The sequence below is a fragment of the Balaenoptera ricei genome, chromosome 16 (assembly GCF_028023285.1).
Source record: "Balaenoptera ricei isolate mBalRic1 chromosome 16, mBalRic1.hap2, whole genome shotgun sequence".
In the NCBI taxonomy this organism is placed as follows: domain Eukaryota; kingdom Metazoa; phylum Chordata; class Mammalia; order Artiodactyla; family Balaenopteridae; genus Balaenoptera; species Balaenoptera ricei.
The window spans coordinates 50503893-50517620 of NC_082654.1; the positions used below are offsets into that span (position 1 = coordinate 50503893).

Sequence of the window (13728 nt, forward strand, 5' to 3'; positions counted from 1 at the left end):
GACTGTAGAAAGCATTTATTTTATATATCAGAATACTGTTGTGGAAAACTTAGATAGCTTTCCTTGTGCAGAACTCTTTGTTGATTAAATTAGTTTTTATCTATGCAGTGTATTTCTGAAGTTTAAAAATTATATAATATACTTTAATAATTCATCTGTAGGATTATTTATGCTATATAATTGAATACATGAATAAATTGTATTTACTAGTGACATAACTTTTAGTGACAAAACTTCTTTCTCTGAGGCTCTTTATTACTCTTTGCACTTAAATTTATAAGGTATACTCACAACAGAGTTAGATTTACATATGAAAGGCAGCCCATGAGAATAGTAACTGTTAAAACACAACACATATTCTCTGACTTTAGGGGAAATGGGAGTGGTAAGTAAAACTTAAAGTAGGAATTTTTAAAAACATGGATAATAAAGTTTACTGTAACATAACCTTTTTTTTTTGAGTCAGAAGGATGTTTATTACATAAAACAATTAGAAACAGCTTAAATAAATTTTGTGACATTAAGACAGTAGAATGCTATGTAACTAAAAGTGGTGTGGTATAACATTTAATGACATCTCATAGACGTCTGTGTAGCTAAGCATACAATGCATTCCCATAGGCATTTTTTAGCAAATAATTCCTTTAATAATGCTGTAAAGTAGTATGGGTCAGTGGCTTCCCTTTTGAGCACAGGAGGGAATTGAAGCCCTCAGGAAAACGCCCAAAGTTGAGGGTCTTGCCTGAGCTCTATAGGGCTAGTTGGTTAGGGCAACACAAGTCTCCAAATTCAGCTACTAGTGCTCTTTCCACTTGTTATGAGAGCACGGGTATCATTTCTTCAGATTTGGTTTTAAACTTGGCTTTGCTTCTGCCCCTTTAAGAAAGTATCAGATGTCAGAGTCAGCTTTTAATTCTTATCTTTTCAGTATTGTATACTTAGTGATTTGGTACTTCTGAGATTATGAAAACTATAGTTCCTTGCCTTTGGCTGGGAAATATCCAAGAATAAAACAGGTATACCTATAAATTAATTGCTTTGTAGAGGTAAGTAAATATAAATTACATTTACACCCATTGGGTAGCATTAAAAATTGTACAGTGAATTCATGTAAAGCATCCCTTTGCTTTTATTTGATGGTTTGTTAATTGAGATTTGTAAATGACTTTTCTTAAATATAGGTGGTTTTTTGTTTTGTTTTTTGGTAATTTTATTATTTGGCATAAACATTTAACCCAACTTTTTCTACTAACAAGTGCTTGGAGAATTAATTGTAGTACCAGTTTGAATCACATTTCCATCTCATTTAGAAAAATTTAAAAAATATTTCTGATGATAAAATTAAAGACAACAAAAATGAATTCCCCAAGTACAAAATGAATAGGCAATTTAAGATTTACCACTGGCTGATATGGATAAATAGCCACTGTAGCCATGTAATTTAGGCATCAGAGCCACTGTTTAAAAAAAAAAAAAAGAGCCTTGAAGTTGTATGGCTTTTAGGATTAGAAAAAAGAATGGAAAGCAGAAATAGGTAAAGAAACCTGACCCTGGAACAGGTTTCTAGACAGAGCTGGCATGCCATATGGGCAACCCTACCCCAGAGAAGTAGATACTGCCAGAATGTTTTCATTAATTGTGTTACGTTGTTTAGGTTCTATTAAATAATTTTTAAACATTTTTTTAAAACTTCTTTATTGGAGTATAATTGCTTTACAGTGGTTAAACATTTTTATTTGAAAAATCCATAGTACGTCTTAGAAGGTTTGGCCGAGTTATTTATATGTCATTCTGAATTGATCCTCTTGTTTAACACTGCTGAAATCTCTTGAGTTTAGGGTGACGATTTTAAGGGACTTGGATGCCTAGGGAGAGGTCACTGGAAGACATGAGAGCTGTATACTGGAAGGGGAATTATCAGATTTGTAAACATTTATTTTTTTCACAATTTAAAATTATTGCAATTATTTCATAATTAATTGTACTATTAATTAACCAAATGTCCCTTTTATTTGTTAACTTTTACATTGCTGTCACTCATATTTTTATCCTTTGACTTATTTTTCATTTTTATAGATAAAGTGGAGAACTTTAGTGAAGAACATGAAAAAAATAGTCACCATATTTACAAAAATGCTGAAGACAGTACTAAGAAACCCAATGCAGAAACTACAGTGGCTTCTGGATACAAAGCTGATGAAATCAAAGAAACAAATGATACTTGGAACTCCCAGCTTGGAAGAAGGTCAGAATCTCCATCAGAAACATCTTCAATCAAGGGATCTGTAAGAACTGGTTTGTATGAATGGGATAATGACTTTGAAGATAGCAGATCAGAAGATTGTATTTTAAGTTTGGATAGTGATCCTCTTTTGGAGATGAAGGATGAGGATTTTAAAAATCGGTTGGAAAATCTAAATGAAGCCATTGAAGAAGATATCATGCAAAGTGTTCTTAGGCCAAGCAACTGTAGGACGTATTGTAGGGCCAATAAAGCAAAATCCTCACAAGGAGCATCAAATTTTGATAAGCTAATGGACGGCACCAGTCAGGCCTTAGCCAAAGCAAACAGTGAATCAAGTAAAGATGGCCTGAATCAGGCAAAGAAAGGCAGTGTAAGTTGTGGGACCAGTTTTAGAGGGACGGTTGGACGGACTAGAGATTATACTGTTTTACATCCATCTTGCTTGTCAGTTTGTAATGTTACCATACAGGATACTATGGAACGCAGCATGGATGAGTTCACTGCATCAACTCCTGCAGATTTGGGAGAAGCTGGCCGGCTAAGAAAAAAAGCAGATATTGCAACGTCTAAGACCACTACTAGATTTCGACCTAGTAATACTAAATCTAAAAAGGATGTTAAACTTGAATTTTTTGGTTTTGAAGATCATGATGAGACAGGAGGTGATGAAGGAGGTTCTGGGAGTTCTAATTACAAAATTAAGTATTTTGGCTTTGATGATCTCAGTGAAAGTGAAGATGATGAAGATGATGACTGTCAAGTGGAAAGAAAGACAAACAAAAAAAGATCTAAAACGGCTCCATCACCCTCCTTGCAGCCTCCTCCAGAAAGCAGTGATAATTCCCAGGACAGTCAGTCTAGTACTAATAATGCAGGTAAGACTTTAAAAAAAAACTACTAGTAAATGTGTTTTTCAGGCTTAAATAACAGCTACTTAGTTTCCTCCTGGATACTCAGTTTTAGCTTGCTACTACATTTAATTTTAATAGGAGTACCTATTTAGTGCCGAAGATTACCTTATCCAAAGATAACAGCATTTAAATGTTAATAAAGTCCCACCTTTTAAGGAACCAGTTTGTAAATTGGGGAGTCTTTTCATATTTGTATTTTAATTCTACCATTAGCACTTGAGAATTTTAAAGTGTGTGTGTGTGTATAGGGATACTGAACATCTTGATGTTTCAGCTTTGAAAAACTAAATGCAATGGAGACATAAGGATAGATTTTGGTCATTTAGAACTATATTGATATTAGGTGGTTGTAATGAGGGAAATATTAGAAAATTAAAATAAAAAAGCGTAATCAATCAATAAATGTTAAAAAACATTCTAAAGAAATCTTAAATTTATGAAGTTAAGATTAAATCTTAAGAATCATCCTCGTAAGTTGACTTAATAAAATTAAAAAGTGCTAGTTAAATATTTATACACTCTTATCAGTGAAAAATTAATTTGTCCCTTAAGATAGTAGGACCAGTAATGACTTGAAGTCCTTGAGGAGTTGATAGTCTCCACTGAGAGACAAACAAAAGAAATAGGTTAGCTTTGCTATGAGTAAGTCACTACTTGACAAGGGCTTTGTTAAGTGGATTGACTGTTGAGCGAGGAAGAGTATGTGAAAGCCTCTGGGATACAGGGGCTAAATTTATTTGTATTTAACCAAATACATTTTTCCTATATCAGTTTACTTGTTAAATAGAGCTTTTGTCCTTTTAGGGTCATAGAACAAGAGTCATTATGGTGAGTTAGAACTATCATAGTAGGGACTTCTCCTGGTGGTCCAGTGTTTAAGACACCACGCTCCCGGGGCTTTCCTGGTGGTGCAGTTGGTTAAGAATCCGCCTGCTAACGCAGGGGACACGGGTTTGAGCCCTGGTCCAGGAAGATCCCACATGCCGCGGGGCAACTAAGCCCGTGCGCCACAACTACTGAGCCTGTGCTCTAGAGCCCATGAGCCACAACCACTGAAGCCCACGCGCGTAGAGCCCGTGCTCCGCAACAAAAGAAACTACCACAATGAGAAGCCCGCGCACAGGAGTGAAGAGTAGCCCCTGCTCTCTGCAACTAGAGAAAGCCCGTGCACAGCAACGAAGACCCAATGCAGCCAAAAATAAATAAATAAATAAATATATTTTTTAAAAAAAAGACTCCATGCTCCCAATGCAGGGGACCTGGGTTCTGATCCCTGGTCAGGAAACTAGATCCCTCATGCTGCAACTAAGAGCCCACAGGCTGCAACGAAAGATCCCACAGTATTTTTACATATAGATTCTCTTATAGAGTGTCTCATACTTGAGGCTACCTACCATTTAGCTTCATTTGGCCTAAAAATAGGTTTGCTAAAAATAAGAGTATTTTCAGAATTCAACGTTGTGTTGAATTGCTTCTGAAGAACTGAAGTTTGCTGCAGCCTTGCTAGTCGCTTGAGATATGACTGGTTAGACAGCTTTACATTTGCTTTCTCAGGAGGGTGGTTAGTAATTATGTATTGAAACCTGAGCTCCAGTCCTGCTACAACCTTCTTAGCTCTTATCCTAACCTTGATAGCAAGTTATCCTAAATCATTAGGCTCCCTTTGAAAAACGTCATGTTGATACCAAATATGTTTAAAAATTAGAGACTGTTTGATTGATATATCCAAAGTTGGAATCTGAGTCTTCATACAGTGTATGAAACAGCAAACATTTTTCAGGGTTGGGATAGAGAAAAGTCTTCCTAGTTTTTAAAAAATATTTATTTATTTAGGCTGTGCTGGGTCTTAGTTGCCGTACACGGGATCTTCGTTGCTGCGTGCAGGCTCTTTAGTTGCGGCACGTGGGATCTTTAGCTGCGGCATGCGGAATCTTTAGCTGTGGCATGCGAACTCTTAGTTGCGGCATGCACATGGGATCTAGTTCCCTAACCAGGGATCGAACCTGGGCCCCTTGCATTGGGAGCGTGGAGTCTTAGCCACTGGACCACCAGGGAAGTCCCCTTCCTATTTTTTTCTTTTTTGTTTTTGTTTAGGCTAGAAAAAAATGTAACCATTTGGAAATTAATGTAATCCTTTGGTTAGTTTTGTGGGAGTACCACAGACCACTGAACTGCATTGTACTAGGTCATTCTGTATCTTTTGCCAAGGATATAGCTATATCCTTTTTTGGGTTTTTTTAAAAATGTGGCCTCTTCAGATGTAAGCAGGCATTCTTTGAAGGCCAACATGATTCAGTGTACTTAAATTCTAGAAAAATGTTACAGGTACATATCACCTGATGGGGTGTGTGTGTGTGTTTAAACTAGACCATGCCAGTGTTAATGTTGATAGATAACTAGCAGTTATATGAACTTTGAAGAACAAATTATTCTGGAAAAGAATTGATTTTGCCAGTAAAACTGGAGCACATACATAGCAACTAGGTTTCTGATTTTCTTTTAGAGTAGGGGACAAGCAGGGAGTGAGCACGGGAGAATGAGACTTAATATCATTGGAGTATTTTGTCAACTCTGTGGTGCTTTTATTCCTTTATTTTTTTCTCCCCACAATATGCCTCTTTCTCCTCAAAATGTTCATAGGTTGTCTGGTAGATAATTTGAAATAATAGAAAGCTAGCTAGTTTTGATTACCATTTCAGAAAACTTGGATTTTACAGAGGATTTGCCTGGTGTGCCTGAAAGTGTGAAGAAGCCCCCAAATAAACAAGGAGATAAATCAAAGGAAAATACCAGAAAGATTTTTAGTGGCCCCAAACGGGTAAGTAAAGCACTATCAGTGATTTGTATTATTGTTGGAGGGCTCAACTCTTAATTTTTTAATTTAAAAATTACTAACAAACATCATGGCAATTAAATTTTGTCTTTCAAAGGATATATGTAAATTATTTTTTAAAAGCATTGTAACCATTTTTTGAAGTGTTGTAAAACATATATAACATAGTCTTTATTATATGCAAGTGTACAATTCAGTGACATTAAATACATTTGTAGTGTTGTATAACCGTCACCATTACCTATAACCAAAACTTTTTCATCATCTCTAACAAAAACACTGTACACATTAAACAATAACTCCACCTTGACCTTCCCAGCCTCTGGTAAACACAGTTTTACTTTCTGTCTCTATAAATTTGCCTATTCTAGGTGCCTCATATAAGTGGAGTCACACCATGTTTGTCTATCTGTGTCTGGCTTATTTCACTAAGCATTATGTTGTCAAGGTCCATCCCTGTTGTAGCATATATCAGAATGTTTCTTTTTTACGGCTGAATACCAAATTTTGTTTATCCATTCATCTGTAGATGGTCACTTGGGTGGTTCTCACTTTTTGGCTAGTTGAGTCCCTGCTTTCAATTGATTTGGATACTTAAGAGTGGAATTTGGGGGACATATGGTAGGTCTTTGTTTAACTGCCAAAGTGTTTTCCACCTTGACTGCACCATTTTTATATTCATATTAGCAATGCACAAGGTTTCCAATGTTTCCACATCCTCACCAACATTTATTTTCTGAGTTTTTTTTTTTTTTTTGATAATAGCTATCCTAATGTGTGGGAAATGGTATCTCATGGTGGTTTGATTTACATTTTCCTAATTATTGATGTTGAGCATCTTTTCATGTACTTGTTGGACATTTGTATATCTTTTTTGGAGAAATGTCTATTCAGTGCCCATTTTTGAATCAAGTTGTTTGGTTTTTTATTGTTGAGTTATAGGAGTTCTTTATATATTAATGTCTTATTAGATACATAAATTGCACATAGATGTTCCTATACTGTGGATTGTCTCTTTCTTGGTAGTGTGCTTTAATATCAGTGAAGTCCAGTTTATCTATTTTTTTCTTTTGTTACCTGTGCTTTTGGTGTCATATCTAATAAATCATTGTCAAATTGGATGTCATGTACCTTTTCCCTATGTTTTCTTCTAGGTTTTATAGTTTTAGGTTTTACATTTAGGTCATTGATCCATTTTGAGTTAATTTCTGTATATAGTGTAAGTTAAGGGTCCAGCTTCATTCTTATGCATTATATAAGTCATTTTAATATGGTCCAGCATAGGTATTGAGAATAATTTGCTTGACTTTACCTTTTTTAAAAAATATTCCTTTACTTAAATAGCTTGTATAGTGTTAAACAGTTTTGTTATTGAAAATTGCAGTTAGAAGTTGTTGACATTTTTTGTAGATTGAACTACTTTTAAGCAACTAAAGAATGAGTGTGTCCATATTATCTGGCCTCGTTTTATTTTTATTCTTTTACCTCTGTAAACAGCCAGTTAGGAATCTTTTCAGAGTGATTGTGTTATACTTTTGCAGCCCCAGGTGCTCACCCCCCACCAGAAAAAAAAATACTTAATGCTCATTTCAACAGAGCTAACTTGCTCTGGAGCCAGGGGCCAGGGTAGTGTGGTGTAATGGCTATAGCCCTTAATGCTTAGGTGAGGTTTTGGTTTATAAAATTGTGTATGGCATGTGTTGATTTCTAGTGTAAAAGTTATACATGTTTTGGTCTCAGGACTACTTCACATTCTTAAAAATTTTATTAAGAATCCCAGAAAGCTTTTGATTATATATGTTATATTTATCAAATTGGAAGTGAAAACATATTTCAAAGATACTTATTAATAATTCACTTAACAGTAACCCATTACATGTTAATATAACATTTTAGCGAGAATTATTTTCTTAAAAAAAGTAGTAAGAAGAGTAGCATTGTTGTACATTTTTTGCAAATCTCTTTATAAAGTTTGGCTTAGTAAAAGACAGCTAGATTCTTTGGGATTAGCAGATGCAAACTAGTATGTTTAGGATGGATAAACAACAAGGTCCTACCGTATAGCACAGGGAACTCTATTCAGTATCCTGTGATAAACCATAATGGAAAAGAATATGATAAAGAATATATATAACTGAGTCACTTTGCTGTACAGCAGAAATTAACCCAACATTGTAAATCAACTATACTTCAATAAAATTTTTTTAAAAAACAGCTAGATTCTTACATCCTCTATATATTCAGTATTTTTCATTATGTTGTTTTAGTTGAAAAAATATGAAGAAAATCCAGCCTCACACAGATAAGTAGTTGTATTTTAAGTAGCTTTTTCGGATAATTATGGACATTCTTTGTTGACATTACACCAAAATTGAAAAAAATGGGAGTTTCTTTTATAAATAAATAAATTTATTTATTTATTTATTTATGGCTGCGTTGGGTCTTCATTGCTGCACACAGGCTTTCTCTAGTTGCGGCGAGTGGGGACTACTCTTCATTGTGGTGCGTGGGCTTCTTACTGCGGTGGCTTCTCTTGTTGCAGAGCACGGGCTCTAGGCGCGTGGGCTTCAGCAGTTGTGGCTTGTGGGCTCTAGAGCGCAGGGTCAGTAGTTGTGGCGCACGGGCTTAGTTGCTCCGCGGCATGTGGGATCTTCCCGGACCAGGGCTCAAACCCATGTCCCCTGCATTGGCAGGCGGATTCTTAACCGCTGCGCCACCAGGGAAGCCCCAGGAGTTTCTTTTCTTTTTTAATATTTATTTATTTATTTGGCTGCGCCGGGTCTTAGTTGTGGCATGTGGGATCTAGTTCCCCAACCAGGGATCAAACCCAGGCACCCCCTGCATTGGGAGCGCAGAGTCTTACCCACTGGACCACGAGGAAAGTCCCTACCCCAGGAGTTTCTTAAAGATTAGTTGCAGCTTGGAATCTAAAACCCTGCCAGTGAACCTTTCATAATGTTGCATTAAAATCTGTTGGTCTGTCTTGCCTTTGAATGGATCTTTTACACATGCATGCTTTGTAACATTATACATTGGTCATTTGGAAAATACTGGTTAGACTGATTTATCTAAATCTTTCAATGGTGACACACTTCATTATACAGTATCAAAAATATCATTAATATCACTGCCAAACTCATCAGAAAAGTCTTTTAAGTATTGGGAAGCTATCAAGTTCACAGTTCTCCAGAATTTTAGTTTTTGCTTAAAAGTTGAAATTTTTTCATTGGCAGAAAATACTTCAGGGAAAACGACTGGCAATGACAGGCCTACTTTGTTCATTTTTGAGAAAATGTCTGCCTAATACCCAAGTCTGTATAAGCATAGTTTGTCAGTCTTTCAAGTAAAGAATGGTGTTCAGAAAAAAAGTGGCTAGTTCAGCTTGAAACTTGAGCCAGTAGTGTTTTTTTTGATACAACCACACTTTGTATGCAACAGAAGTGTTTTAGGCACACTGGTTTTGTCACATAGACCATTAGTGCACTTAGGGTTATGATTTAATAGTAATTTTCACTCCTTTATCAAGGGCTTTTTTCTTATGTGAAACTGGCATTTTATTTTTTAACTGTGAAGTATGTAGCAGTGAAGAATATGACTACCTAAATACAGTTCAGAGCCCCTACCTTGATTCATGCTGAGGCACCAACAGCTTTACCCAGCATTGCTTTTGCACCATCCCTGCAAATATCAACAAAGTGAAAAAGGCAAACAGCATATTATTATTGTGAAAATGGTTTTGTCTTTGTAGACACCCTGGAAGAGTTTCCTGAGTCCTTTAAAGCATTCTTTATTTCTCCCACCTCAACTTTTTATTATAAAAAAGTTAAAATATACAGAAAATGTAAAAAAGCAATGTGATGAATAACTATATTCCTCTATCTAGATTGATCCCCACCCCCCCCACCAAATCGTCATAATTACACACACAGTCCCCTTCCTCTTCCCCTTTTTCTCTTCTCTTCATATATGGGGGTGTGTGTGTGTGTGTATATATATTATATAACATTTTTTCCTGTCGTATTTGAAAGTAAGTTGTTGAGATAGCATGCATTTCTTAAGAAAAAAGACGATCTCATACCTAACTGTGGTTATATGATTATAATACTTAAGAAAATTAGTAATTCTTTGATATAGTCCTATGTCCAGTCCATATTTAGTTTTCCTCAGCTGTCTCCAAAATGTCTTTTAGTGCTGTTTTTCTCCCCAAACTATAATCATTTACTTGTTATGTCTCTTTAATCTTGAGCAGTCCCCTCATCTTTTTAAAATTCCCCATGGCACTAGTTTTTTGTTGTTTTTTTTTGTTTGTTTATTTTTTGTTTTTAAGAGCCCAGGATATCTGTCTTGTAGAATGTTTCACATTCAGAATTTATCTGATTGTTTCCTGATGATGTAAGTTGTTACTCCACTATATTAAAGTAGTATGGTGTCATAGAACACAGGGAGTAAGTCTCTATGTTTGATTAGGCTGAGGTTAAACATATTTTGGCAAGAATGCCTCAAAGTAATATTGTGTATGTTGCATCACATCGGAAGGTATGTAATACCTGGTTATTCCACTCAAAATTGACCACCTATTGAAGGTTGTGACCACTGGATCTCCCCAAAATAAAAGTATGTTTTTCCTTTTATAATTTAATTAGTAAGCTTCTGGGTGTTACTCTGGCAGCTCGTGAATATTCTGTTCCCCATTATTGTTTCACCTCATCATTTTAGCATCCATTGTTGATCTTTGCCTGCATCAGTTATTACACTGACAGTTACAGAATGGTGAGTTTTCTAATTGCGATTTCTTCTACATTTAATAACTGGAATTTTGTAAAAAGGGAGTTTTCTTTCTCCCCATCCCAACCCCGAACTCCTTTCACTATAGACTCAATAATTTTTACTTATTAAATGTATTTATAATAGATTTGGCCAGAGTAAACCATTTCAAGCCATTTCTTGTGTCCTTTTGATATAGGCCCATCATCTTTGAGCTTTTTTTTTGCTTTCTGCACAAAAGATGACCCAGACTTATCTTGTGCTTTCAATCATGGACCCATCCAAGGATCCTGATCCTTGGTTCTTTTTGTGGGGATTAGTACTTAGAAACCCAGAACTAAGTGCTGGGTGTGTTCATTGCTTCTAGGCTCTTTCACTGGACAGAGCTATGAAATACGTTGAAAAATAAACTGAGTCATATTGATAGTTTCATTTCAAATTTAACATTTCAGAATTTGGTACTTAGCTTTCTTGCTTTATTCTACAGCACACATTACTTTTTAAATTATAACACCAATATTATTATGAACAGTAAATACACTAAGTGAAGTTAAAATTTCTTTCCAGTTCTTTTTGTCTTTAGATTATTTCACTAAGGATGGAGTCATAGTAATGTGTTCAAAAGTTTTGAAGTAATTTTTATCTTGTGTATGTTAATTCAGTATTTGAGTTCATTTGTACTTATTTATGTTCATTTTTTTAAACTTAGTTTTAAACTTAATATTGGATATATTTCTTTCCTACTAACACGACTTAGGAGGCAGCAGTGTACATGTACTTGACCCGATTACGAAGGAATCTCTCTGGCCTAAAGTAAATCAGGTCATACAACCAGGTAGGCAGAAGACCTATTTACTGTTGATGGATAGTGTCAGAGGAAAATTAAGAAAATCATTATTAATTTATGAAACCAAAAGAGCTATGAGATTGAACTCATTTAAAAGATGTAATATAAGTAAAGCCTGCCTTAAAACAATAGTCCTGATCTAATCCCCAAAGAGGCTTCAGTAAATGTTTTAATTTCCTTTTTAACCTCCTATTGAAAGGTTTGCCCAAAACCCTCTTTAAGTGGAATTGTGTCAGAATTTTTTCACTTAGATACTACTACTATTTAGGTGGATCAGTAAGATTCAAAAATGAGACTTTGATCCAGAGTGTTATAGTACTTTAGTAAAAAGTAATAAAAAAATGCTTTAGATCCCATGGAAGTTATGTATCCTTATGAAAATATCTAGGTAAAGAATTTAGAAGCCTCCTTCAGGAAGAGAGCAGCAAGAAGTTAAGCAGTATAAAATCCCTAGCTCTTAAATAGGTCATCCATTTGTCTTCAAGACAGCTAAAAGACTACTTAAGAGTTGTTTAAAAGGAGAGAATCATTGAGAAACAGAAGTAGTGGAAATTTAACCTATTGAGTTTTGATGAGTATAAAGGAATACAGGAAAGAAATGGGATCAAAGTTTTAAGCATTTATAGATTAACAGAGTGGAAAGAATAGATTTGTTTCATATTTGAGAAATCAGGATTCATGTTTTCGATGTAAAAAGGATAAGCTCAGTTCTCCAAGGAGTTTTATGTAGGTTATCCCCCAAATCTCCAGAGAAAAAGGAAAGGCAGGGGTCACTAGGTAGGTGGGCATAGGAAATGTACTCAGCAGTTGTTCCATTTCTCCATTATAATAGAAATACCCTCCTGTAGCTGATAGGTCAGTGGGAGTATCTGGGTCTTCTGCATTCTGATTAAAGGCACTAATGACCTCATTTCTGAGTGGTAGAGAGGTGGCCCACGTCTTGTAGTGGCAAATTTTCCTCCTTACCTATCAGGCTTTCTTAGCTCATGTTTTGGATTGAATAAAGCTGTTGTGGAGGGTAGCCCTGTACATTGGAGGATATTTAACAACATCCCTGGCCTCTACCCACCAGATGCTAGTACCGTTTTCCCCTGCTCCATCCGCCTCCATTTCAACCAAAAATGTCTTGGACATTACTAAATGTCCTATGGGGGTCAAAATGGGCTCCCCTCTCATTGGGGGTATGTGTGTGTATGTATGATTTGAGAGTAAGTTGTAGACTTAATGCTGATTACTCCCAAATACCTTAGTCTTTACTTTCTGGAAACAAGAGTACTCTACTCTATAGCTATAGTATACCCGTCAAAACCAGGAAGCTAATAATAACATTGATATAATAATTCAGCCTAATCCACAGATCCCATTCAGTTTTACCAATTGTCTCATTAATGGCCTTTATAGCAGAACAAATCACACATTACTGCCCCCTCCCCTGCATCTTCCAAAGAAAGAACCCATGATCCAATCCAGAATCACATGTTGTATTTAGTTGTCACAAGTCTCCACCCTCCTTCAGTCTGGAACATCTGTGTCTTTCCTAGTCTTTCCATGGCTTTGACATCTTTGAGGAGTTAAAATCAGTTATTTGTTGAATGTCCCTCAGTTTGTGCTTGTCTGATGTTTCCTCCCGATTAGATTTAGGTTTTGTGTATTTGGTGGAAATACCTCGGAAGAGGTGCTCTGTTCTTACTGCATCATAACCAGGTGGCGCACAATGTCACTTTGTACCATTACTATTGATGTTAACTATCCCTTGAGGTCTGTCAGGTTCCTCAACTCCTCATCAAACTTTTTTTTAAAAATTATTTATTTATTTATTTATTTATTTATTTATGGCTGTGTTGGGTCTTTGTTTCTGTGCGAGGGCTTTCTCTAGTTGTGGCAAGTGGGGGCCACTCTTCATCGCGGTGCGCGGGCCTCTCACTGTCGCAGCCTCTCTTGTTGCGGAGCACAGGCTCCAGACGTGCAGGCTCAGCAATTGTGGCTCACGGGCCTAGTCGCTCCGCGGCATGTGGGATCTTCCCGGACCAGGGCTCGAACCCGTGTCCCCTGCATTGGCAGGCAGATTCTCAACCACTGCGCCACCAGGGAAGCCCCCTCATCAAACTTTTACCCACTAGTTTTAGCA

The 13728-nt window shown here is 36.2% G+C and overlaps 1 protein-coding gene across 4 annotated transcripts in view; it reads left to right on the plus strand.

Annotated features, from left to right (window-relative positions):
- WAPL (WAPL cohesin release factor) overlaps positions 1-13728 on the plus strand; it is a 77622-nt gene that overhangs the window by 22545 nt on the left and 41349 nt on the right. For 2 of the 4 annotated variants that reach the window (XM_059899880.1, XM_059899882.1), the window contains exons 3-4: positions 2077-3120; positions 5856-5974. In XM_059899880.1, the coding sequence (XP_059755863.1) occupies positions 2077-3120; positions 5856-5974 (1163 nt within the window). The remainder of the gene's footprint in view (positions 1-2076; positions 3121-5855; positions 5975-13728) is intronic. The other 2 variants (XM_059899881.1, XM_059899879.1) reach the window with 2 other exon arrangements.